Here is a 27957-nt window from a genome sequence, read left to right as displayed (position 1 = left end):
TCATACTGACCTGTGACAGGGCCTTCACCATATCCATATATCTCCATACGAACACTAATGTGTTTATACCAGCTGACAGGCATCAAGCGGAAATAGCGGCAAACCTGGGACACAGGCAGAGTGTTGGTCATGATGGTGTTGCGGTCAACATTACCGATGAAGATCTTTAATAATAAAGGAAAACCGATCCACGTTTTAAATAATTATGTTTCAAATGATTCTGTATTTAATTGCGATCGGACCAAAGAGAATCTGATGTAGCATGCTCATCAAAGAATAGTTTTGCATTTGCAGTCCCCTTCCTTTGTTTCTTTTTGGATTCATGTTCTGATGACATCAATTTCTAGTTTTAGAGACCTATGAATAGGAAAGAAAACAAATGAAATGCATTGAATCTTTTCATTTCTTGCTCTAATATATTTAGAAATATAGAAAAAAAATTAATCTTACCTAATAATTTTCTCCTCTTATACTTTGTGTAAAAAATAGGAAAAAAGAAGAATAATCAGAGAAAAAACTTACCTTGTCAGCTCCTGGCCCGGGAATGTCCTGCACTGTGCGAAAGGTCGTGCCATCAGTACTCCAAGCAAGCTTGTAGCTATTAACCCACTGGTCAAGATCTTGTCGCCCTTGAGTCGCAACTGAAATGATACGGTAAAGGTCCAGAAGATCCACCTTGGAGAAATACAAGAATCGGAGGAAGAATTCTTGATGTTCATCCTTATAATCATCTAATATTGTTATCTCCATGATAAAACTTTTACAAAACTTTTAACCAATGAGCAGGGTCCAAAATGTGTCAAATCTGTATGATTATACAAAAATGATAATAACGGCTATACTTTCTTTGTACATATTAATGGTATAACCTCGCTTTCATACGGCACTGCTCCTCCAAGGTCAATATTTAAATTAGAAATTCATCATACTGTTGCTGTAATTAACGGTCTCATTTCCGAGTAATATCGAACAATAATATTAACGTCCTTAAAATGAAACAAGTGCTCACTTGGATGTGAATAATCATTTAACTCTAGCAATCTTATAGCTAAAGACAGGAGACAAAAATCCACGAGCCCATAGGTCACCTCAAAAAATGGCTAATAAAAACAATTTTAGTACTGTAAGTGTTAGTGAATGGTGCCATAGAAATGACTGGTGACTCTTTCATTACTAACATGGTGGCAGCGGTTGGATATAAACCCATATGCAATAGAACTGACTGTTGACTCTTATTACAGGCATTGTGGCAGTGTATGGATACAAATTAAACTATGGCCTAAACTAGATGGAACTTCGACTGCGCGCAGTCAAAAATGATGCCTCCGTCATAGAGCAGGTTTACAAACCAAAACAGAAGAAATTTTTCAAATTCAAGTTTTATTGTAATCCATTAACAGGTTCTCAGAATATCGTGATTACAAGCAATTTCTCATATACATATATGACCCTTAAATCTTTGACCTCATGACCCTAAAATCTACTCAGTTCATTGGCTCTGCAAGATGTCCTGAGTTAAATAGTAATCCATCTGTCAGTTCTAATGAGAATGCTTTTACAAGCTAATTTTGCATACATAATGAGCCCATGACGTTTGACCTTTGTCCTGAATACCCAAGAATCTAATCAGTTCATCGGCTCTGCAATATACATACATGATCTAAGTTTGGCAGGAATCCATAAATCTGTTCTAATGATAATACGATCACAAGCTATTTTTGCATACAAAATGAGCCCGTGACCTTTGACCTTATGAACCAAGAATCTACTCAGTTCATCGGCTCTGCAAGATACATACATGATCTAAGTTTAGCAGGAATCCATCAATCTGTTCTAATGATAATACGATCACAAGCTATTTTTGCATACATAATGAGCCCGATGACGATTGACCTTGACCTCATGACCCCAAAATCTAATCAGTTCATCGGCTCTGCAAGTAACATACATGACCTAAGTTTGGCAGGAATCCAAAAATCGGTTCTTGAGATAACGCGATCACGAGCTGTTTTTGCATACATAATGAGCCCTGTGACCTTTGACCTTTGACTTTGTGACCCCAAAATCTAATCAGTTCATCGGCTCTGCAAGATACATACATGACCAAAGTTTGGCAGGAATCCATCAATCGGTTCTTCAGATAACGCGATCACGAAAACGGGACGTACGGACGGACGGACGGACAACCCGAAAACATAATGCCTCCGGCTACTTCGTAACGGAGGCATAAAAAGTGACTATTGATCTTTTCATTACTGATACGGTGGCAGCAGTGGGAAATAAACCCATGCCATAGAACTAAGGTTTTCCTATAAGTTTTGTGTCTGAATTAACCTTAAGAAATATTTTCTTACCTGGATCCACGGGTTTGCATCGTTGTCCATTGGATTCCAGCCTCCACGCAGATCCCCGACTCTGGCCAGGTTAAGACGACCTCTCTTTGCACCATGGTCAGCATTAAATTCACTGGAAGCTGTCAGACTTGAATCTGGGATGACATAACTCTCAAGGCCCAAGGCTGAGAGTTAATGCGTGACAATGTAAAGCAAAATGTAAGATTTGGTCGTCAAATGGACAATTTTATTTTTCAACCGTTGAATGGGAAATGCGGTTTAATTGATTAATGGATTATAAGTTTTCCAAAGTATATTTTGACTTTTTAAAAATCTAACGTTCTATTCATCAGTTGACAATGTTCCGATAATAGACCAGCTTACAGTGGATGACAATCATCTTGTGTTTTTTCATGGGGGTGGGGCGGGTGGTCACAAATGGCAGGTGTCTTTGAAACCAAAATGTCATACCCTAAGTACCTGTGTTTCATTTCCTCTGCATTGTGCCCCCTTTCAATTTCCTGGGTCTGTCCTGATTAAGCAATAGGCAATTTTCGTATATGTAACCAAATTTAAAGCATAATCTTTGTGAATTAGTGCCTCGATACAAACTCTTTAATTCACCTGATAAGAATAATAATATTTTAATAAACTGAATCCAAACTGCATACATTAGTTGTTGCCAGGTTTGACAAACATTAGGAAGTTTTCGCGAGCTCAACGCGGACGGAGAATCTGCGGTTCGTGTGCAACATCGAGAAGCTACTATAGTAACAGTGGGGTGACCGCCGAGGAACTGAAATCCAGAAAGGTTTCTGGCTAAATCTACAGGCGTTCTCAATCAGGCACGGATCCAGGATTTCTCAGGGGAGGGGGCCTAATTTTTTTTTTTTTGCTCCCGAAAATTTGAAAATCGCGCCGGCCGAAAAATCGTTCAGTGGGGGGGGGGGGGGGGGGGTAATGGCCCCCCCCCCCACCTGCATCTCAATGGCGCCCCAAGTAAATAAACAGCCAATCAGCGAGCTTGTACCAAGGACTGTATTTCGTCTTTTTATAACGAAGGAAGACGAATTACAACGCGAACAGCTTTTCAGTGGGGTTTTTTCCCTCCCGATTATTGTTTTTTAACTTTATATTAACATTATAACATGATTGATTGATTGTTTTAAAAAGTGATCATAAAATGTTGAAATATGATAAAAAGCCGTTTTGTGGCTTGGTCGAGACAAGTTGTGCTAGTTGTTAGGTCATACGTACGAAGTCTACGTATCACCTATTGATTTCGTCAAGATTTTCTTTATTAGGTGATACGTACGAAGTATACGTATAACCTATTGATTTCGTCAAGATTTTCTTTATTAGGTGATATGTACGAAGTATACGTATCAACTATTTTATTTCATCAAGATTTTCTTTCTTATTTTTTATTATTCTTCCGCGAATTTGTTCGCAAGAAATCTCAAGAATGGATAAACCCATTGTCATGAAACTTGCTATGATGATGGATCCCAGTCTAACTTAGAACTGCGTGACTTTTCAGTGACTTATGGTCATCATGAACGTCATCTAGGCGCCATTTTGTGAAAATCAACTCATGACCTTATCTTCATAATGGAAAGTTATTTCTCATTCATATTTATCGTGATCAAGGTCAATATCCGTCCGCCTCCGGTCAATTTCAGGTCAAAAAATGCGCGCGCATGCGTACGTCCGCGAGTTAGCGCGTGCGCAAAATTTCAAAATGCTCAAAATCGTTTCAAATTCATTTTGGATACGTTTCAGGCCATTTTAAGCTTTTTGCAAAAAAACGCGCACACAACCATATAAACTTTATTATTACCCTATTTTCACTTAATCCATTACTTTTTGCGTGTAATCCCTATATAGGAGATGACTTTTTCTCAAATCTGGATTCTACATTCCTGTCTTTTGCGAGCAATATCGTCGTTATTTCTGCTTGGATTTTGTTGATTTTTTTTAATATGTTGTAGCTGAGACTATATGCTATCTAAATCACCCCTCATTTTTTAAATAAGATACCAGGATCACGTCATGATCGTTATCATGATCATTATCATCATGATAATCATTTATCAATTACATTTTCATTTCTTTGAATAAGATAAAAAATCGTAAAAATGTGTTCTTCATGATATAAATTAGAGTCAAAGGTGTAACTTGTTACTGCACAGGGTCAATGATCATATTGTCTCAATCTATCTTCCCTAGATAAAAAAATGATCAAGGGGACACAATTTAAACTGGACATATGGATACATCATAATGGGAGAAGCATGTTACAAAATAATATGATATCGTGTAATGCATTCTTCGTTATGTAAACCATTAGCATACGTATCACCTAATTCGTCTAAGTGACGAATTAAAGTCTAGTTATTGTATATATCTATTTATTTTTTTTTTTTGTGGGGGCAGGGGTGGGGGGGGGGGGGGGGAGGGTTAATACCCCAGTATAATTTGACACCATATTTCTGTTTGCTTGTCAGCGTAATATTAATAATGTACGAGATGACCCTAACCACTACCCCAAATCTAAGAAAGCTTTAGCCGGGGGTGAAAAAATAAAAATGTCCCCTTTCTCCTCCCATTTTGGACGACTTTATCGAGGATTCTGCCATGTGGCATTATGTCTTCTCGTCCTAAACAGGTCCTTCTTGTCCTATAAACAAGTCAACTTGCCGAGTTCCAACAACTCGTCTTCTCGTCTTCTAAACTTTCCTAAATTATCTCGTTATCTCGCCGTAAAGATTCGGCAATCTACCATCTAATCATAGTGAGGTAAAACATTAGGGAGTGCTACCGGATTACCTGATATTTTCTCTCTGGTGTATGTTCCATGGAATCCTTTGTTGGTATTCGTTTCGTCAGAGTGGAAGCTTAATATGATCTCGTCAGCTATTATTTCTGGAGGCAGTGTATTCCCGCAAAAATCTGTTCCTTCATAATACAAATTACCGCCTGCTCTGATGTTAATGTAATCCAAGCACTTTTTAGACGAGGTGTCAAAAGGTTCCATGTCTAAGGCATCGAATTTCAAGCGGATTTGCTCATCTGGGTTTCCCTGTAATGGAAAGTATAAATATGAAAAAACAATGAATGGTGTGGGCTCTAGAAGCCATTCCAACACTGATTACTTAGACAGCAATATCACTGCAAAGAAATAGCATTAGGCGGGCATATTTTGTTAATGCATACACCTTTACACACACTAAAAGTAGAGTGGTCGCGGTCTATGTATACGTCAACGGACTTTTGGTCTCAGTCGCGGCATTAACGCGCAAAGAACACAATATACAAGGATACAATGTCACAGTCAGGGGCGTCTCCAAAGGGGGGGGGGGGGGATGGGATGCGACACCCCCCCCCCCACCTGTCAGGATATTGTCGGTAAAATAGCGCTGCCGTCGGGAAAAAAGAGAAAAGGGGGAGGGGGAAAAAGAGAGGGAAAGGGAAAGAAAAGAAGAAAAAAAAGGGAAAAAAAAAAAGGAAAAGAAAGGAAAGAAAGGAAAGGGAAGAAAAGAGAAGAAAGAAAGAGAAAAAAGAAAAAGAGGGAGGAGAGGAAAGAAAGGAAAAGAAAGAGAAGGAAAAAAGAAGAAAAAAGAGAAAAGGGAAAAAAGAAACGGGGGATGAAAGAGAGTAGAGAGAGGGTCGGTAAGAGCCGAAGAGAGGAGGAGTGGGAGTAAAAGAGAGAGGGGTTGGGTGGAGTCGTCTCGTCGAGGGAGCAAGAAAGACACGGGAAAATATGTTGCTGTGTCGGGTAAGCTGTGTCGGTATTCTTGCTCGATCCTCGTGTACTATATCAATGCAGAATTTTGAAGTCGATGAGATGTATATTGTCGGTCGGCCGACAAGTTTTTTTCCCTACGAACTGTGACTTTTTATCCGCTGCAACGACTTCGAGAGAGACTACTACTACAATACTTGTATTTTCTTTAAGTTTTACTTTCCTATAATATCAGCTAAAGAATTCGGAGGTTTAAAATTATCGGGGGAAACTGAATTCAAACAAGGATTAAGAGTCAACAACGGTACAACGAATCGTCTGCTTTCTCTATATTATAATGAAACGCCAAAAAATTCCGCGCTTTGCGCGGAAGGGGAAAACTTCATTTAGACGAGTCGCAAACGGTACAACGAATCGTCTGCTTTCTCTATATTTTAAGGAAACGTCAAAGCTTCCGCGCTTCGCGCAAGAGGGGGAAACTGAATGCAGATAAATAGGGCTTAATAAGAGTCGAAAACGGTGCAACGAATCGTCTTCTTTCAAACGTCTATGCTTTTCGCGCGGGAAGGGGGAAACTGAATTCAGACAAGGATTAAGAGTCGAAAACGGTACAACGAATCGTCTGCTTTCTCTAATAATTTAAGGAAACGTCAAAGCTTCCGCGCTTCGCGCTAAAGGGGGAAACTGAGTTCAGACAAATAAGGCTTATTAAGAGTCGAAAACGGTACAACGAATCGCCTACTTTCTCTTATAATTTAATGAAACGCCAAAACTTCCGCGCTTTGCGCTAAGGTGGGAATCTGGGTTCAGACAATTAGGGCTTATGAAGAGTCGAAAACGGTACAACGAATTGTCTTCTTTCTCTAATAATTTAAGGAAACGTCAAACTTCCGCGCTTCGCGCGGGAGGGGGAAACTTCATTCAGACAAGGATTAAGAGTCGAGCACGGTTCAACGAATCGTCTACTTTCTCTAATAATTTAATGAAAAGTCAAAACTTCCGGGAGGGATTGAACTGATTTCAGATAAAGATTAAAAGTCGAGAACAGTACACCGTATCGTCTGCTTTTTCTCATAATTTTTAAGTCGATGAGCTTTGCGTGGGAGGTAGAGAAACTGGATTCAGACAAGGATTAACAGTCGAGAACGGTACAGCAAATCGTCTTCTTTATATAATAATTTTATGAAACGTCAAAGCTTTCGCGCTTAGCGCGGGAGGGGGCGGGGTGGGGGAAAAATTCATTCGGACAAGGGTTTACAGTCGAGAACGGTACAATAAATCGTCTTCTTTTCCTAATAATTTAAAATATTCAATATTTGTGGTGGGTATACAAGTATTAGAAATCGTTATATTTTAGCCGTCTCTGAACCGATTTTGATCAAACAAACATAATTTTGTCTTTTAAATATTATGTTCTTACAAATTTGACACTCAGTTTTTCATTATCTCACAAAAAAAATATTTTGTGTAGCGCCCTCTGCAACAGAACTCAACTACCCCTTTAAGTAATTCGCTTGCACACTACCGCCCCTCCCTAAAATAAGATCCTAACTCTGCGCCTGCATTAAAATATATAGCTATGAATGATGCTGACTAATTTGACGAAATAATTCGTATATTTATGTCGTCATGGAAAATTACAATTTGCACATACGCATGTACTATAGATAGTCCATATGAAAAAAAAATTAGCCTTCGGCCACGGGTTTATAGGGTTAAATTTGTAGATATTGGGATATTTAATTTTGAGGGTAGTTGGTGGCTAGTTCTGTCGGTAATCGATGGCCTCTACATCCCCCCCCCCCCCACAATGAAAAAGGTCTAACGATGCCCCTGGTCACTGTTGGCATCTTATATGGTGTATCAAAGTCATCCAGACATTCCTCCGGGGCACATGAATATTGTCTTTTCCAATAACATCAACGAAAACAACGAAAACAATGACAACAACAATGGTTACTACTAGTATAGCTACTACTGCCGCTGATTTTAATATTGATAATAATTAAACAAAAACGAGTAAACTAATATAAATGATTTGTGTTAATACAGCGGGTGATATTATAGATACCAAACAGGTATATTATCACCCCGGCAATTGGATTCAGGCTCACCCGCACACAATGTATGCAAATCTCCAGGCACGGATCCAGGATTTCTGAGGGGGGGGGGCAAATTTGAAACTATGCGAGCCAAATATTGGTACGTTATGGTGACACCGGCAGTGGCAAACACTTTAGGGGGTAGACAAAAAAATTCCCCATCACATGCAGGCCCCGCTGAACGTTTCCGGGCGGGGGTCAAGGGGTGGAGCCCTAAGAAGCTCAGGGGGTATAGGCATTTAATTACTGTCAGATGAGCATATTTTGATACCTTATTTGTGACACTGGCAGGACACAAATTGGTGTGGGGTCCAGGGTGTGGGGTCCAGGGGACGGAGCCCCCCAGAATCTCAGGGGTTTTATATTTTAAATTATCGTCAGATGAGCATATTTTGATACCTTATTTGTGTCACTGTCAGGTCACGAATTGACGTGGGGTCCAGGGTGTGGGGTCCAGGGGACGGAGCCCCCCAGAATCTCAGGGGTTTTATATTTTAAATTATCGTCAGATGAGCATATTTTGATACCTTATTTGTGACACTGGCAGAACACAAATTGGTGTTGGGTCCAGGGGACAGAGCCCTCAGAAGCTCAGGGGTTTTTGGCAATAAATTAAGGGCAAATGAGCATATTTTGATACCTTATTTGTGACACTGGCAGAACACAAATTGGTGTTGGGTCCAAGGGCAGAGCCCTCAGAAGCTCAGGGGTGTTATACATCAAACTATCGTCAGATGAGCATAATCTTATACCTTATTTGTGACACTGGCAGGTCACGAATTGACGTGGGGTCCAGGGGCGGAGCCCCCAGATGCTCAGGGGTACAGGCATTTAATTACTGTCAGAAGTCCGGAAGTTCAGGGGTTTTTGGGCAATAAATTACGGTCAGATGAGCATATTTCTATACCTTATTTGTGACACTGGCAGGTCACGAATTGGAGGCAGAGACTCAGGGGTGTTAGGCAATAGATAACGGTCAGATGAGCATCCAGGGGCCCGCCTTAGGGCCGTTGGTTGGGTTCGGGGGCAGAGCCCCGGAAGTTCAGGGCTTTAGGCATTTAATTACGTCAGATGAGCATACGGTGACACTGGCAGGTCACTAGTTGGCGTGGGGTCTAGGGGCGGAGCCCCCTGAAGCTCAGGGGTTTTAGACCTTATATAGGGGTCAGACAAGTATGCAGGGGCCCGCCTTAGGGCCCTAGGTGGGGTACAAGGGGGTAGAGCCACCGGAAGTAAAGGGGTTTTAGGCATTTAATTACGGTCACATGAGCATATTTTGATACCTTATTTGCGACACTGGCAGGATACCAATTGGCGTGATTTTCAGGGGGCCTAGACCCCAGAAGCTCAGGGGTTTTAAGCATTAAATCACCGTCAGATTAGCATCCAGCCGTCCGCCTTAGGGCCCTAGGTGGGGTCCAAGGGGGTAGAGCCACCGGAAGTCAAGGGGTTTTAGGCATTTAATTACGGTCACATGAGCATATTTTGATACCTTTTTTGTGGCACTGGTAGGTAATTGGTGAGGGGTCCAGGGGTTTGAGGCATTAAATTACCGTCCGATGAGCATCCAGGTGCCTGACTTTTGAAATCCAGGGGCAGAGCCCCCGGCTCAGGGCTCAGGGGTTTTAAGGCATTTAATCACGGTCAGATGAGCGATCTTTCGTTCAGTGGCTTAGGAGGGGGGGGGGGACACTTCTTTGTGTGTTGCTATTTTTAGCACACACACACACACACACACAAATTTTCCCCCTTTTTTTTTCTTTCTTTTTTCCCTTCTTTTTCCCCTTCTTTTTTGTTGGCAGGGGGGGGGGGGAGGCCCGGGGCCCCGGCCCCGGCCCCCCCCCTGCATCCGCCACTGCACATCTCCATCCCGGGGAGCCTTCCAGCCAGGCGCCAAATTACATACGCAATAATTTTTAAAATGTGGTTAGAAGTGACACGACATGGTTGGACGGTAGATCTTAGAATGCCTTGTTCGTTTCCATTGTTCAATTTTGTTCTTGTTGATTAGTACACTTTTACAGTTTTTAATACATTGGGTTCTCACCTTGATATAAGTCATGAACGATGTATCAAGGGTGTAGTTAGTGCTTCCATCAAAGTTAGGAGAACTTACTTCACCATTTCGAGATGTCAAAGTGACGCGATCAGCTGTTAAGAAGACAATACAATGAAACTAATGACACTTATGTCACTGTTTGCACACATGGGGCCATTATTCCCATTATTACAAGAACGTAACATTCGTACGTTAACATAATCTTCGTAACTACTTTCGAAAACTCAACCAAAGGCGAATTAATCGGCCTTGTACGTCACTTAATTTGACGTCACCTTTCGAAATGTGCGCCCATTGCAAAGACGTATTAAGTAATCTGAACATGATTTCCATGGGATAAACAAAAAGGTATACACCAGTTCACGGATGTGTGCGCCATTTTAAACAAAGCCAATGACTTAAAGATCATGTATTTATGCGTAAATTAAGATTGCGCCCATGCAAATTATGATGACATCACTGCCTGCGCGCTGCGTTGTGCGCGCACATCATCATTTGCATGGGCGCAATATTAATTAACGCATAAATATTACTGACCTCGGGTCATACACCAGTTTACGGTGTGTGCGCCATTTTAAACAAAGCCAATGACCTAGAGGTCATGTATTTATGCGTAAATTAAGATTGCGCCCATGCAAATTATGATGATATCACTGCCTACGCGCTGCATTGTGCGCGCACATCATCATTTGCATGGGCGCAATGTTAATTTACGCATAAATACCACTGACCTCGGGTCATTGGCTTTGTTTGAAAGCCAATGACCTGAGGTCAACTGTCTGCGCATGCGCACTGATACAACCGTAAACTGGTGTATTGAAATTGCCCACGAGTTGATTGTTGGAAAGTAGTTGCGATCGTCTTCATTACAGTCCTGGAGACGGGGGCTGTAATCAGAGATTTAGGGTGAGGACTGAAAAGCTTATCCTGAAATATTGAAATATCTCATTGAACGTTTTTAAATTGTTTAAAAAGTTCGGCCAGTTTGACCAAGATGACCGACAGTGACCTTTATACACTGTTGGTCATAATGGTGGAATAATTATTTTTATCCCAATTTATTGAATGATTTTGACAATGATTTATTCCTAACAGATCTAGATAATAGTATACATTCTCAGATTTTATTGAATGACAATTGGGGAGTGTTTGTTTTTGCGTGACTGCTAAAGCATGTGTGTGCTACTATGCTAATCAACTAGGGAACCTACGTCCTTAAAGGGATCCGGTAACTTTGTCTTAGATCCTTTAGAAATAATCCTTGCTTTAGCTCATGCTGCAATGATAATTATAAACCTTTAGGTCAGTCAGGAACTCCATGACTTTTACAAGCCGATCGCCTGTCTGATTATCAAGATATTAATGACTGGAATAACAATTTTTGAGAACCGTTCGCCGGACGGTTTTCATAACACTACAGTCTATTGGGGAAAACGAGTATGATAAAACCGGTCACTCAAAGATTTTTTTGCTTTTTTGAGGCACTTCTTGATCATTTTGTAGCGCGATTTTTTTTGGTATAAATATAAATATTATAGTGTATAACAGACTCGAAATTATGAGCCGCAGGTTTGATTCGGGCTTTGATTTAAACATAAATTTTAGTAGGGAGGTTGTTTGAGATTATTTTGGGTAAAATTTTGACTTTGCGATGTTTTGGTAATCCTTAAAAGAATGTGATAAAAGAGATTATATACCTCACTTAATAAATCCAGCCATCTGATTGGTCGAAATTGCAGTCATGGTTTTAGCCATTCCCGTAAATAAACGAAAAATGCCACGCCCATGTGATAGTTCGAGGGTAAAATTCAAGTTACCAGGAATAGTTGAGTCTTGCTCAAAAACTGGTTTGAGCGATCGCGGATACCATACGTGTTGTACGTGTGCGAAGAATTGATCGCTAGCTTGATTTACCAATTTTTTAATACAGAGCGCAGCGCAGACGACCGTACGTCAATCTCGATCGTGCTGAATTCCAAACAAGGCAAAAATAGCTGAAGAAACTCTCCCAAGATTTCAACTTCTTGATGACGTCAAGACTTTATTAATTCTGAAGAACACCAAAAGGGTACGTGAAATTCTCCATAAAAATATTGTGCGCTAAAACCTTCCCATAGGGATTGCACACATCTCTTGCTTATTTCTGTAGCCCTCCTGCATCTAATGTATGTTAATTATGCATTCAATATATTTGTTTAAATTCAATATATTTGTTTAATATCGTTTATTATCTGTATAAAATTATATACACTTGAAATATTGTATCAAGCCATATTATGTTCATGAAAATGTATGATGAAAAAAAGAAAAAAGATGCGAAAAAAGATGCAGAAACCAATAAATCAAATCAAATGAGTGCATTGCGCACTCATGCTAAATTGGTCGATGTTTTAATTACCAAAATGAGATTCAAACCAATATTGCTCGTGATCCTGAAGGTGATACTCAATAAGTGAGGTGTCATAATTATGAAAGAGCAGGTTTTTCTCCATATTCCCCACAGGGGCCCACCCCCCCCCAAAAAAAAAAAAAAAAAAAATAAAAATAAAAATAAAAATAAAAATAAAAATATCTTGCTTAGACTAAAGTTAGAGTCAGACTAAAAATAAACTCTCAAAGATACACTCATAAAAAACAACCGTACAGATAAACTAGAGAAAGGCCAAGGTGGTGTCATAAGTTGACACTTTTTTTCGGCAAATAAAAGTATTAATGACTGCTTTAATATTCTTGAAATAGTTGTTTTTATACGCTCAAGGGAAGGTTACAATTGTGCTATTGCCCGAGGCGTAAAGCAGTTATTAATACTATATTATACATATATTATACATATTATGTATAATAGTCAAAATTCAGATCAAACCTTCCATTATACTGAAGTGTGGATTTTAACAGCGATATTCTATGTAAATCTTTTTACAAGTGATCAGGGTGAATTCTTAAATAGGGTAGGCGACCTATAGATCTAGATCCCCCCCCCTTATTTGCTGATATAAACGATTGTAAGAACACAATTCTCCTAAAGGATAATCCAACGTTTGTAATAAGTTCATTTGAAAGGAAGCAGAAAAAGGAGAGAAACATAATGGCGAAAGTTTGAAATAAATCGGACCAATAATAAGAGAGTTACGAATGTTTGTTCTATGCGAATGAGCGAATCTAGTATTGGCAATGTTGTTATATGGTTGGTACGTGAATTGTGTAGTAGTCACGGATAACGTTATAAGTTGTAGTGTAAAAAATGTCCTTAATTTCTATGATATGAAATATATTTTGGATAGCATATTGTATAGGTCATCTCCCCGCCCCCCACCGCGAGTCATAAATTTTGACATTTTTACCGATTCAGCCAATGTCAAGTGCCCCTTGTGAGGTTCACAAATTCACAACTCTCTTATGTTTTTCCGATTTCATTCAAACTTTCACCAGTCTGCTTTTCTTAGTTTTTCGAGCGTGTCCATTAAGGTTGGATTTTCATTTGGTTACCGTGAAGTTGAAGCGAATGAGGTAAGCTGTCCAGTAATACGTCGTAGTGACGTTACCGATTCAGCCAATGTCAAGTGCCCCTTGTGAGGTTCACAAATTCACAACTCTCTTATGTTTTTCCGATTTCATTCAAACTTTCACCAGTTTGCTTTTCTTAGTTTTTCGAGCGTCTCCATTAAGCTTGGAATTTCATTTGGTTACCAAATTACCTGGAAAATTCAAGGCAACAACTTCACAATAGTCCCCTTTGTGACTCTCTGGACATCGACATTTACAGTTCATGTCTCTGAAGCCGGAGTGACAGGAGCTTGCACCAGGGCAATGGGAGTCGCACTCGTACATGAAGTTAGCCAGTTTGACATCTAGATAGCTGAGACCGAGACGTTGGCCGATCTCTCCCATGCTTAAGGGATCCTTAGGGATAAGCGTTGGTACCTTCGCGTCTATGCCGAAACCCTGTCAACCAAGTTTGTTGACAGTGATCAAGTAATTTCAGATAATAGAAACAGGTCAAAGAAAAAGTGAAAATAGTCACTGATTTCATAGCTCTGTACTACAGCTCAGTCGAATAACCAAATCAATGAACTTTAATTTATCTCTAATCCTACTTTAATGCATGGTTTATCCCCATTGTTATACAGGTCATTTGCTTACGAAATATCTAATTATAGCATTTTAAATTCTATTCCATCATATTAGAATTGTTTCAGTTTTTATACATATACATTATATGAGCAATCCTGTTGGCTTTTGGAGAAAGCAATTTTCCAGGTTCATAATTTCTATACTCATCTTAGTACGATTTTGAGCACTTTACTCCTGGGTGACCAAGTCTAGTAGGCGTTCCAACAGTCAAAATCAAGCAAAATAGCAGGCATGAAATTATTCACCATGCAATAGAATTTATTCAAATCGAGGTATTTCCGTCATCATGGCCCCTTCCTAAACATAGAAAACGTTCTAAATTAATTTTGTCTCCGACTCGTCAGGAAACAATTTGCATAATTCGTTTTAATGTCAGAATTATTTCTGTTAGTGTTTTGTAGAGGACAGTACTGAATTACAATGACTGCTTTAGGCATAATTAATTTGTCAGAGTGTCAGATCAACCGACAAAGTTTGAGTTTGAGCTTGAGTTTGAGTTTGAGTTTGAGTTTATTGATTGTTAAAGTTGATATGTCTTTCCACGGGGTCCCAAAATAACTACAATAAACTTCGTGGTACTTCAAAACAAAAAGAATCAGGAAAATCAAGTGAAGTACCCCCAACTTACGTATGCGCCGTAGTGCATGACTGAATTGTAATCGTAAGGCACGTTGGTCATGACGTCATCGGTTGTATGCTTGCGAAATGCGTTCATCTTGTCTTGTATAATGTTGGCAAAGTTGACAGTGACGAATTCATCTCGGTCGGGTCGCGACTGCTCATGCCAGAAACCTAATGCATGGCCGATCTCATGGGAAACGGTCCCGAGCTTATGGATAGAAGTGATATGAAAGATCATGAACGTGATGGAGATTGGTAATTTAGAGATTCATAATTTTCTAATAATGCATTTTGGATACTATTTATATTTAGGAAGTACAGTGAAATCTTTACATAAAATAGTAATAAATGCTCAATGTGTATGTGCGTATGTTAAAGATGGATTTATATTATGACTCTTTCATATTAGGAAATATTCAAATTTGAGAGTAATGTAACTTTGCTTTCGTATTTTTCAACATTTCTTCACATATATTGTTCAAAATGATACATAATTAAAGAATAAAGGTACGAACAAACAAAATATAGCATTTTACGAGTAAAATAGGATCGCAAAGACTTTCTAGAAATCAACTCAAAGGCAATCTGTATAATCATGATAATACACTTTCACATAGAAATCATGTTCGGATTATGAAAGACGTCATTGTCATATTCGCAAATTTCGATAGGTGATGTAACAGGTTTTTTAAATATTGAACTCGCCTTAGGTTGATTTCTTAAAGTTTTTGCAATCGCAGTGATGCAAACGAATGGAAGTGGATTGACAAATCCCCCCCCCCCCCATACAAAATAGGACCCGAGGCTTACTCACTTACGTCTGTACCCGTTGAAAGACATGTTACGTTCACTTCACTTCACTATTTGCTTAATATGCAATTTCAGTTTGCCTTGGCGTTTTTTTAAAATATTATTATTATTTTATTTTTAATATGACAAGGTACTTTATCCGGGTATGTGTCAACAAGGCTTTTGTTTTAAATGTACTGTAGATCATTATATTTACCCGAGTACACCCTTTTCCGATAGAAACATCTTGGAAGCCAATTTTTGACTGCAGGCCAAGATATGAATAGCATCTACAGGGAAGAAGATAGTAATTCGAATTAAATTTCACAGGTGTTAATACCGGTATCTTATAGCAATGACTGAGCCTTCGTTCTCAGGTTTTCTCTGGAATCATATACTACGCAACTAAGGCGAATGGTACATCTCATAATATTGAACTGAATTATATTCTCTACATGTATGTCACTCTGTAAATATACTGTTTCCCCATTGCTGTCCTCCCTTTTGGAAAAGTTTGCAAAGGTTGAACAAAATATGTGTCCGCCCGGCACTTTGATTCAAGCGACGCAACCTTAATTCTCATATTTCGTCGCCTGCCCCCAACTAAGGGATTAATTAATTCAATGAAGATTGAAGATTTGTTAATCTGTCGGTCGACAGACCGGTTATACTAACATGACTAATGTATTTCAATTCATTGTTTTTTTCCTAACCCCTGCGTGATTACCAGCCATTTCATTCACCTGCTATAAATAATGGTATCTCTATGGATTAATTCAACTTTGCATACTTTGCATACTTAGTTGTTGCTATATCGGGCAAGTCTATGACAAGCTCTTCGGTTGACAATAGAAAATTTAGTTTTTATTTATTCATAAAATCAGCAAACAGGCCTTTTGAACTGAGCTGGTGACGCCGAAACCACAAGCCCATCTCATCGACCTAATCGTGGCGGGGATCAGGATTCGATGAGACATTTTTTGTTAACCTTTGCACAAATTTTCAAAAGGAGGATGAGGGGTTGGGAACTTTGATTTGAGCTACGCAACCATTATTCTCTCATTTCCTTTCACCTGTGTTTAATGTGTGTATCTATATGTGCATGAGGACACATATATTCAGAGGTAAAGCATTGCTTTGATTCTTTATTTTCTTTTGAGTCAAATCTGTATATTAATATGGCACAAATAAACACATGCCCAGACGTAAACATTTAGATGTGATTGGTACGCGTAAAAGCAAAATAACCCACCAGCACCACATGCACGTACACAAGCATACACATTTGCGGTGTCAATCGAGGACTCATAAGGCCCCCCCCCCCCCCCCCAAAAAAAAAAAAAAAAAAAAAAATCTTTTGGTTGTCCTCGATTGCTTTTCTGGAGTAGAGGTGGGCGGGCGGATATTTTATTTTTTTTAATTTTATTTCAAATTTCATATTTTGTGTCTTTCACCACCCCAATTTTTTTTTTTTTTTTTAATGAATATTTTTCCATTAAAAAAATTAAATCGTTGGGATGTCAAGCATTTAATAAAACAAACAAAGTCTATAAAACACTTTAATATGGGAAAAGACTAGTTTAATGTACAATGAATATCAAGACCAACACAGAAAGTATTTTTGGCTTTGAAATACAGCACCTTTTATAACCCCACTGTACTACTTGCGCCCTCTAAATAGCAAACAAATGCCTAATCGGTTACCATTGGTCCCCCACAGTGGCGTACGCAGGATTTTTTTTCAAGGGGGGGGGGGGGTTTCCAAAAAAACATACATAAAACATACACATAACAAAAACTGAGGGGGGTTTAACCCCAAAACCACCCCCCTGCGTACGCGCCTGGTCCCCCACGATCCTCTTTATCTTATTTTAACTGAGAGCTGATTTGATGAGATAACCACCCGTCCACTGACCTTGCAGGGTGGTCTAATCCCTGCTGTAAACTAGACGTATAGATGGGCGTTAAAATGAGTTTAAGAATGCTCAGAATCTGATTTAAAAAATGAACGGCATTTTGACATTGAAAAATAAAAATGGCAAGTTTAATAAATACAGAATTGCGTACTGAAAAGACCAAACTGGCAATAGGACGCATTTTGATCCTAGCAAAATGCATAAAATGGTATGTTTGGCATTTTAGATTGCAACAACAACAACAATCAAACAAATAAACAAAAACAAATAAACAAAGAAGAAGATGGAATTAAAAAAAGAAATAATAATGATACAAATTAAAAAAAATACGAGCGGCCCGAAAATGACGAGCGGGCGGTCGAGGACGACCAAATGATTGTTCTTTTGGCCTAGCTACGTACATCAGTATATTATAGCATATTCTAGGACAGACATTTGTATATTTTTACCAAGGACGATCTGGAAATTTACTTCATAACCGTGATAACCGATGACCTACTCTTTCTGTGCGATTAGACCACCTAAATAAACGTACCTCTCTCATGCCTTTATAAAAGGCCTCGAATTATAAACAATTTACAGGCTTCTCGAACCGAGGACGTCCTCGTTTTGGGGGTACAGTTATAATGAATGAACATCCACCCACCCATCCACCCACGCGCGCGAGCACAAACACACACACACACACACACACACGCCCACATGGTTGGATGAACTTACCCGTCGCTCTTTATGAATTTGAGCCTGTGTTGCCAAAGAGATGATACTGAGGGATCATGTATTTCAAATCTGACACATGTTTGATCCTGCCAATGAGCCATAGCAGCCTTGATGGCAGTTCTATCAACCCCTGCTCATCATGACGACATGAAAGTTAAAGGAAACCGTTGGGAATTCATGAAATGAGATGATGATCATGATGATGAATATTATTATTAATATTATTATCATCATTATTTATTCGGCAAAGACACAATCAAGAAAATAGTGAATACAATAAACACAGCCATAAGAACTTAATAGCTTTAAACCAGTGGGTCTTTTTTTTCCAATCGACGTGACTACGACTAAATAACAAAGAATAGCATGATACAACAAATAATGAATAGAAGAGAAGAGAAAAAATAAAAATAAATCAATTAAAATCGCATTATATACATTTTTGTCTCAACAACAACAAAAGAGAAGACCATAAAAAGGACAAATCATGAACACAACCAAAACATTATACTATGAACCAGAAGAGCGCGCTGTACAACTGAATACAATCTAGATAATGTTAATTAAATCCTAAACCACACTAGACTCATGATCAAAAGTCGACTTCTAACCAAAAAGAAAAAAAAGAAGCGACCATCGACAACCAATTTCCAAAAATGTACACTGGACAGTTGCTGGTGTTTTGTGACTTACACTTAATTTAAAAAGGAATAAACACGTGATCATGCATAATATCACGGAACAAAATGAAAGGTGTATCTATTGAAACCCAGCTAGGTCTATTCTTTACTGAGATCATAATTTTAATTTTGACCAATGAAGCATATGGACTTCAAAATAATTTCTGTAATATCCGTGGTATTCCCTTTGTCTCCTTTTGGGGGAACTGCACAGTTTCAAAATCCACTTGAGCATCAAATCAAAGCATAGTAAAATGTATGTGTCAGTGCAAATACAATTATCTCTCTGTCTCTACCCCATCCCACCCCCTACATCTCTCTGTCTCTCACATACACACATTGACAAAACCCATACACAAAATAAAGAATATAAAATCTGAATCCAGATTAGCTTCATCAAAAAACACTAAAGATCCCCCACCTCCACCAATTTCATGATGACTAATAATACGCTTATTGATAAAACCTCTGAATTACTAATCTTTTAAACATGATTGTAAGCCTTAAACAACCAATTTATTTCCTTCTGATTATAACAAAACACAGGTTGCCAAAAATAAGTCACAATCATGCTCTTAACTTAAAATCAAGGGGCTTATACTAACTGTAGGGTAACCCCATCCCTAAATAGTATCGTAAGACTGAAAACAGCGAGGAGTACAGGTGGACATTTCTTACCGAGTCCGAATTCATAGGGAACATTGATAACATGCTGGCTTGTTGCTTGGTCAATGATTTTCTTTGGCCAATATTTCGTGGTATCCTTACTGGCCTTTCGCTTGTTACGGGAGTTTTTAGGATCGCTCAAGGCTGCCTCCTGCTCTGGGTTAAGCATCATGTCTGTTTCGTAGGCATTGGGGGAATAGCCCTCATCTGCTGGGATCGGGCGATGGAAGGGGTCATCTTCTTCTACCGCGATCTCAAGGATTTCGCCATTGAACTCTACTTTCTTGATCTGAGGCTGTGGTTACATAAAACAGAGAGATTGAGAATGAGGGAAGGAGAGCGAGAGAGAGAGAGAGAGAGAGAGGGAGAGTAAATGTGGGGAGGGGGAGGGAGAGGGAGAGAGAAATGGATCATGATCGAAAAGCTGTAACAAATTTACGACGATTTTGTATTTGGCTCATTAACTTTCTTTCAGAGCCCCTTACATAATATTCCACATGGTTGACCAATATAATAGCAGCATTTCTGTCAAACTCTATTCAGTGATGTTGCATTAGCGATGATGTTAGATGCCACGAAGTTCAAATGGAAAATATGGAAAATAAACATTAAAATAACGTAGTGAAAATGATCACAATTTCAATATCACCGAAAATTGAACAGTTCACCATAGTGATTACAGTTTTGTATTTACAAATTGCCAAATTTCGTTACTTTTGACCGTATTTTTTTTTTCAGGCACAAAGTACTCTTCATGAGAAAACACCAACTCAATTACTTGTTGCATTCACTAAGAACACACGAACACAATACCAGTAGCGCTCAATTACCTGTGAAATCGCAGTTAAAGACAGAAAATCTTTTTTTTTTACCCATCGATTATCAACTTATTTTTTTTTACGGATCGTAGTTTCGTGAGAATGGTGCTACACTGTAAAAAAGAATTTGTTCATTGGTAATTTTTACATATTTTTTCCATGTAGAATTTACTTGAAAACATTAGTTTTGCCACTTACGCACTAAATTTAAGTCTTGCTAACTCAAACTTTCAATTTAGTAGAACATACGTGGAATATTTAAGTAAAATCAAATACATAAGAACTTTAAGTAATTTCAGCTTGTATTAATTTAGTAATTTTAACTCAAAATCAGAAATTATACGTATTACTCAAACAATTTATGTTGATTATTCTTATCTTTTTAAAGTAAGGACCGATGCAGTGCGTAATAGAAATATTTACATAATTTATTAATATTCATTAAGACCAAATTAAACTCTTTTTTAAATAAAACAATTCTTTTTTGTGGTTGAATGAAAATTTAAGGACTTTAAAACATTTACTAATTCATTTAACATCGCTAAGAAAAGACACGACAATTTTTAATTGTTACCCAGTTCAAAACAAATAAAAACTTGATATTTCAGGAAATTGTTAACCAATTTTCCTTTAAGATGCTACGATCAAGTATATATAAAATTTGGAGCCTTTCAATATGTGTCGAATTGAAGCGTATGTAATAGTTTGTGATGGTGGTAGATATATATATATATATATATACGGTTAGATCTTAAATAGAAGTAGTGAATGATTAGTGGATGTTACTTGTTAGATTAGATGGGTACCAAATCGTGCAATATGTAATCCTATCATAGCTTTTTTTTAATTATCTAAAATGATTACAATACTTAAATTATTTACGTTAATGTAACTCGATTTAACTGAGTAAAAATTTATTCAGCAAAATAAGTAAATTCTACTTAAGATGCCGTAGGTAATATTTACTTAATAAAAATAAGGCAATTCTTTTCCTCAATTTTATTGAGTTATTTCGACTATTATTTTTTTACAGTGTTGTCATCTAAGATACATGCAGAAATACGAAGCGCACTATTTGCTTATTTCACTTTGTTTTGTCGCGGCAGTTTTTTTTTAAAGAGGCTTAATTACCTTGTTACCTTCCTATAAAGAAGTTGAAACAAATATGATAACAATATCTATGAACTCAAACTCTTGCTTGTCCAGTAAATAAAAAATAGAACCCGTGGCTCAACAAGAATTTCTATTTTTACAGTCCCATAAAAAAGCTTGAAGCAGTTCCATAAATGTATCCAGTGAATAAAAAGGATGTATTTTCTTTGTAAATCAAATGTAACCTTTTCCCTTCTCTTTTGTAAATATTTTTTAAATTTTATCGCTCACTTTATCAACTAGATTTAGTCTGTTTATATTGGTTATGATTGTTTCACAATCTTGTATAAACTCTTGTAGCTCCGAGAATATATAAATTCACTAAATGGGAGTCACTCACCACTTTCGTTTTAGTGTAGCCCTTTTGTTTCCTCAGTGGTTTGGCAAGGGAGTAGGCCATAAGCATGGCTACTAAGCCAGATAAGAGCAGTGTTCTCGACATCATTTGGGTTTTGTTTCACCTCAACCACCTCAACCGAGAAAGCAATATTCAACGACTGATTATCCAGAGAATCGAGGATGTATTTATACAAACAGGATCTTCTGGGGTGGATCTAGGGGGCATATGGAAAAGTTTCAGGCCGAAATTCCACTTAAGTGGATCTGCGCGTGTCTTTCTTTGCTCAGCGCACACGTGTACGTCTCATGAATAATTCATATGGAAAGCCGTTGGTGAGTTTATTCACGTGCCCCAGACGTATGGAACGCGGCACACGTCTGCTAAATTGACCAATCAACGCCTGTTATTCAGCAGGCGCGTGCAAGGTGCGATAGCACACGCCTGTTACTTTGCCAGACGGATGCGCAGAACGCTCGTAAATTGATTTTGAAGGCAACCAATCAAGTCCGCTGTTACAAAGCTGCTCAGCTCGATCAGTACGTACGGGGCCATGTTCGCTATTACAAAACTGCTCAGGTCAGTACATATTGTATGGGGGACACACCCACGGCCAGGCACGGATCCAGGGGGAGGGCTGAAGTGGCGACTGAGGGCCTTGTCTCCAAGGCAGTTGCCCCCTCCCCCTCCCCAAAAAAGATAGAAGGAAGGAAAGGGAAATTAAAAAAGGAGAAGAGGAGTCAAAGGGAAGGGGTGGGGGAGGAATAAGAAAAGTAATGAAGGAGGATATCAGTTACGATTTTCTCGCCAACAATTTGTTGATCCTCAGGGGGGGGGACAAAAAAAAGAGAGTAGGAAGGGAAAAGGAAAGAGGAGAGCTAAAGGGAACAAAAAAAGGGAAAGAAGAAAAGAAACGGAAAAGAAAGGAAGGGGGGTCAGATGCAATTAATCCAGCCAACAACATGTCGTCGCCGTTTTCACGAACCGGCACAAGCCACCGAAATCCCTTCAAAATGTAGTTTTTATTTTTTTTTGCATTTTTAGCATAAGTTATCAACAATCTTTCATCTCACCAAATTTCAGCATCCAAAACGCTTTAGTTTTTGAGATATCCATGGTTACACAAATGACAAAAACGACACACGAGCCAAAAAGCACGATTCATATTTTCACGAACCGGCACGCGCCGTTATAAGTCAATGGGCTGTGCCGGTTCGTGAAAATATCTTTGCGCTTAACAAGACCTAGACGACGCGACACAGGCGATTGTGCCGGTTCGTGAAAATAAAATACGCGCTAAGACAGCGCGAGCGCTTTTGTCTTGCGCGTAAAGTTACATAGGAAAAACGACACAGTGGCTTGTGCCGGTTCGTGAAAATATTTTTGCTACGTAAACAGCAAAATAATATTTTCACGAACCGGCACGAGAGTCCAAAGCTTCGTAATATTAATAGTAATTGTCATTATGCTTAACAAATGGAATGTATAGAAAATACAGAATATTTTCCTTTCATTGATATGTATTTTGTGATATAAAATTTGACATAAGGCATGTTTCTGGCGAATTCAAAACGGGCTAAACGTAAAACGCGTTTTTCTCAGAATGTACTTATTTCGTTGCGCGTTGGGCTGTGCCGGTTCGTGAAAACGGCGACGATGTGGTTCGGGTAGGGGGTGAAAGGCCTTTGCTTCTCCCCAGCAAACTTTTAAAAGAGAGAAGGAAGGGAAGGGGAAGGGAAAGAGATGAGAAAGGCAAAGAAAAAAAAAGAGGAAGAAGAAAGGTAGGGGAGATCAGTTGCGATTTTTCCCGCCATCAAGGTGTGGATCGGGGGCGAAAGGCCCTTGTCTCCCCCTCCCCCCTCAGCAAAAGAGAGAGAGAGAGAGAGAGAGAGAGAGAGAGAGAGAGAAGAAGGGAGGGAGGGAATGGGAAAGAGGAGAGAAAGGGAAAGAATATAAAGAGTAAGAGGAAAAGAAAAGGGGGAAAAGATATGGTTTCGCGCTCATCTCGCCTCCCCCAAACGAGACCAAGCGCCAGATACGCCACTAGACACCACTGGCGTACTAATTCGAAGGGGGCAGGCTCCCCCTTAAGTGGTTCATTTCTAATTCGATTTCAGTGATTTACAAATGTTGTAAAATGACATAATTTTTAATAAATTATACTGTTTTATGAGTTTGTTGGAAAATGACGAATTCCGAAAGTTACAGTCAGGCGAGAAATATGCTTATTTTGAGGTCTGCACGTCAAGGCTCGCGGAACATAAATTGGTGTGGAGTCTAGGGGCGGGGCCCCCGGAAGCTCAGGGGCAATGGACATTCATTACGTTCAGATGAGCATATTTTGATACCTTATAAATGACACGGGTAGGTCACTAATTGGCGTGGGGTCCAGGGGCTGAGCCCCTGGAAACTCAGGGGCTATCGGTGCATTCATTACGTTCAGATGAGCATATTTTGATACCCCGGAAACTCAGGGATTTTTAGGCATTTTATAACGGTCAGATAAGCATTCAGGGGCACACCTTAGGGCCCTTGGTGGGGTCAAGAGGGTGAAGCCTCCGAAATTTCATTTAATGACGGTCAGTTGATCATATTTTGAGTCTTCATTATTTTGTGACACTGGCAGGTCACAATTTATTTTTCTTACTTTCTCCCTACTTCTCTTGAATATACTTTTTCAAAATAGTGGGGTCCAATGCCCCCGAGCAGGGGCGTAAATCCGTATCGAGGAGTGGGGGGGGGGTGATCGGCGATAGCCATCACATACTAGCACGAGCACACGCCCACACTAATTTACGCAAGCGCGCGCGATCGCGCACGCACATACACACAACAACAAACACACACATACCCAAACACATGTACATAAATTTATACATGCATACATACATGCACGCACATGCTAAATTTGACAACCATAAAGTAAAAGAATTGGACATATTTCGAAATACTGACAGCTGCAAACTGTAGTGTTTTATTATAATGAACTCCGAAATAAAACGACACACTTTCAAGTAGTAACATAAAGATTGAATATTTCGTCAGGAAGATGCGAACTCTTTATTTTGAGTCCCATCACTTAGAAAATGATGTATAATGGTACTACCACAGGAACATCAACACAAATGTTTCATTGGGGGAGGAAGCGCATTGTAAGTCATATTCCTTGTTTTCTCTTAAAGGAGAATTAACTTTAAAAAAAACATTGATCTATGACCAAATAGACAATTCTGAGTCCTTTCTGGAAAGCCTAGTACAGGCGCGGATCCAGGATTTCTTAGGGGGGGGGGGGCAAATTTGTAATTATGCGAGCCAAATATTGGTACGTAATGGTGACCAGCATTGGCGTAATGATGGGGGGGGGGAAGCTTTTACGTTTCATTAAATCATTAGAGAAAGAAGACGATTCGTTGTACCGTTCTCGACTCTTAATCCTCGTCTGAATTCAGTCCCCTCACGCTCGAAGCGCCGAAGCTTTTACGTTTCATTAAATCATTAGAGAAAGAAGACGATTCGTTGTACCGTTCTCGACTCTTAATCCTCGTCTAAATTCAGTTCCCCCCCCCTCCCCTCCCGCGCGAAGCGCGGAAGCTTCTACGTTTTATTAAATCATTCGAGAAAGAAGACGATTCGTTGTACCGTTCTCGACTCTTAATCCTCGTCTGAATTCAGTCCCCTTACGCTCGAAGCGCCGAAGCTTTTACGTTTCATTAAATCATTCGAGAAAGAAGACGATTCGTTGAACCGTTCTCGACACTTAATCCTCGTCTGAATTCAGTCCCCCCCCCCCCTCCCGCGCGAAGCGCGGAAGCTTTTACGTTTCATTTAATCATTAGAGAAAGAAGGCGATTCGTTGTACCGTTCTCGACTCTTAATCCTCGTCTGAATTCAGTCCCCTCACGTTCGAAGCGCGGAAGCTTTTACGTTTCATTAAATCATTAGAGAAAGAAGACGATTCGTTGTACCGTTCTCGACTCTTAATCCTCGTCTAAATTCAGTCCTCCCCCCTCCCCTCCCGCGCAAAGCGCGGAAGCTTCTACGTTTCATCAAATCATTCGAGAAAGAAGATGATTCGTTGTACCGTTCTCGACTCTTAATCCTCGTCTGAATTCAGTCCCCTCACGCTCGAAGCGCCGAAGCTTTTACGTTTCATTAAATCATTCGAGAAAGAAGACGATTCGTTGAACCGTTCTCGACACTTAATCCTCGTCTGAATTCAGTCCCCCCCCCCCCCCCCCCTCCCGCGCGAAGCGCGGAAGCTTTTACGTTTCATTTAATCATTAGAGAAAGAAGGCGATTCGTTGTACCGTTCTCGACTCTTAATCCTCGTCTGAATTCAGTCCCCTCCCGTTCGAAGCGCGGAAGCTTTTACGTTTCATTAAATCATTAGAGAAAGAAGACGATTCGTTGTACCGTTCTCGACTCTTAATCCTCATCTGAATTCAGTTTTTCCCTCTCCCCTCCCGCGCGAAGCGCGGAAGCTTATACGTTTCATTAAATCATTCGAGAAAGAAGACGATTCGTTGTACCGTTTTAGACTCTTAATTTCTTTAAAAAGGGGGTGGGATTTTTTTCTCTCTCTCTTTGGACTCCTGAGAAATGTAAAAAGGAGGTTATAAAATATCTTGAATATCATAAAAAAATTGATCAAATCCCGGAATCAAATTCCTGAAATTCCTGCTAGCTTTGAAAGCTCATTCAGGATTATTTCATTTTGAAAAGTAAAAACATTGGCCCCCAGTCCCCTTCGATCGACTAGAGCTCACCTGAAATTGGGGGGGGGGGGGGGGGGGGGGGGGTGTGGTACATTTAGTAGTGTTCCGGATTTGGGGGGGGGGGTCTCCAAGGCAGGACAAGACAGCGGAAAGCCGGCGAAAGGGGGATTCAGAAATGTTGGCAGTCCTGAGATAGGGTGGGGGTGCTTTCAAAGGGAGGGAACGAGCATACGCGTACCCTAAATAACACTGAGTGGGGGGAACCGGGCATCTACTGTACATGATTGCACTTTTTAAGCGCTCGCGCGTTGGCGCACTTTACGTCTGGGCTATAATAATACCTTGCAAAATAACGAAACTTTATTCCGAAGTTTATGAAGTGTTTTTCGCGCATGTCGCACAACTACTCTTAATGATCGTGGCATATTGTATACGTGTAGGCTAAACAGTTATACATTAAAAAAAAAAAAACTAATTTCTCATGCATTATGCTGAAATTGAAACAATCACATTTTTTTTTCTTCTTCTTCATCCTTTTTTTTTTCTCTCTTTTTTTTGTTGAAATCCCAGGGGGGATGCAGCCCCCCCCCCATCCCCCCCATCCCCCCCCGGGATTTACGCCCCTGCAGCATTTAAGAACAAGAGATCTGTCATAACAGTATTAAATTTTTTAATTGAGTAACCTCACAATGAAGGGAAGCGCGCTCTTTCTGTAGCGCTCATTTTTGCACTTGATTTCTGAATAGTCATTAGCGTTGCGCCGGTTACGGGAAGTGCGAGAATCTCGCGGTAGGGGGAGCCAGATGGAAGGGGGACGTTTCCTTTGTGAGGTTACTCGCAAATTTCATTGTCAACATTTCCCTCCTATCCTCTAGTGTGGGACAATGACGGATCCAGGGGGACCGGAGGGCAAAAAAAGGAAAAGAAGAAGGGAGAAAAAAAAAGGAAAAACAAGAAGGGAAAAAAAAGGAGAAAAAGAAAAGAAGGAAAAAAGGGGATAGATTTGTTTTTGTTGAAAAAATGTGTTCCTTCACCCTCCCCCCCCCCCCCCCCCAAGCCACTGAACGAAATATCTGACGACGTAATTTTTCCAATTTCCGAGGCCCCAAAAAAAATGTAGAAAGGGAAAGAAAAAAAAAAGAAAGAAGAAAGGTAGGGGAGATCAGTTGCGAT

At 39.6% G+C, this 27957-nt stretch overlaps 2 protein-coding genes across 2 annotated transcripts in view; both read right to left on the bottom strand.

Moving 5' to 3' along the window:
• LOC105443282 (EGF-like repeat and discoidin I-like domain-containing protein 3) overlaps positions 1–18541 on the bottom strand; it is a 37216-nt gene extending 18675 nt beyond the window's left edge. The window contains exons 1-9 of the mRNA XM_030996458.1: positions 18417–18541; positions 15998–16070; positions 14999–15199; positions 13935–14181; positions 10228–10331; positions 5163–5415; positions 2355–2518; positions 523–675; positions 11–164 (exon numbers count right to left, since the gene is read on the bottom strand). Coding sequence (XP_030852318.1) covers positions 11–164; positions 523–675; positions 2355–2518; positions 5163–5415; positions 10228–10331; positions 13935–14181; positions 14999–15199; positions 15998–16070; positions 18417–18517 — 1450 coding nt within the window. The 5' untranslated portion in view covers positions 18518–18541. The remainder of the gene's footprint in view (positions 1–10; positions 165–522; positions 676–2354; positions 2519–5162; positions 5416–10227; positions 10332–13934; positions 14182–14998; positions 15200–15997; positions 16071–18416) is intronic.
• Positions 18542–19691: 1150 nt separating this feature from the next.
• Positions 19692–22271, bottom strand: LOC115928790 (blastula protease 10-like). The gene is made up of 2 exons (XM_030996691.1): positions 22073–22271; positions 19692–20057 (listed from the first exon to the last, which is right to left on the bottom strand). Exons 1-2 carry the CDS (start codon positions 22175–22177, stop codon positions 19692–19694), a joined length of 471 nt encoding a protein of 156 aa, XP_030852551.1. The 5' UTR covers positions 22178–22271.
• Positions 22272–27957: the final 5686 nt, after the last annotated feature.

The sequence above is a fragment of the Strongylocentrotus purpuratus genome, unplaced genomic scaffold, assembly GCF_000002235.5.
Source record: "Strongylocentrotus purpuratus isolate Spur 01 unplaced genomic scaffold, Spur_5.0 spur5_scaffold_3, whole genome shotgun sequence".
Lineage (NCBI taxonomy): Eukaryota > Metazoa > Echinodermata > Echinoidea > Camarodonta > Strongylocentrotidae > Strongylocentrotus > Strongylocentrotus purpuratus.
The sequence above is the reverse complement of the archived record's forward strand: the minus strand, read 5'-3'. Positions and strand labels throughout refer to the sequence as shown.

What these genes read in the sequence shown, in the direction of transcription:
- LOC115928790 (XM_030996691.1), bottom strand. Translation starts at nt 22,177, where the DNA reads ATGATGTCGAGAACACTGCTCTTATCTGGCTTAGTAGCCATGCTTATG. An exon ending in GCTACACTAAAACGAAAGTG is followed by an intron (nt 20,058 to 22,072) that starts GTGAGTGACTCC and finishes ATGTAACCACAG; the next exon opens with CCTCAGATCAAGAAAGTAGA.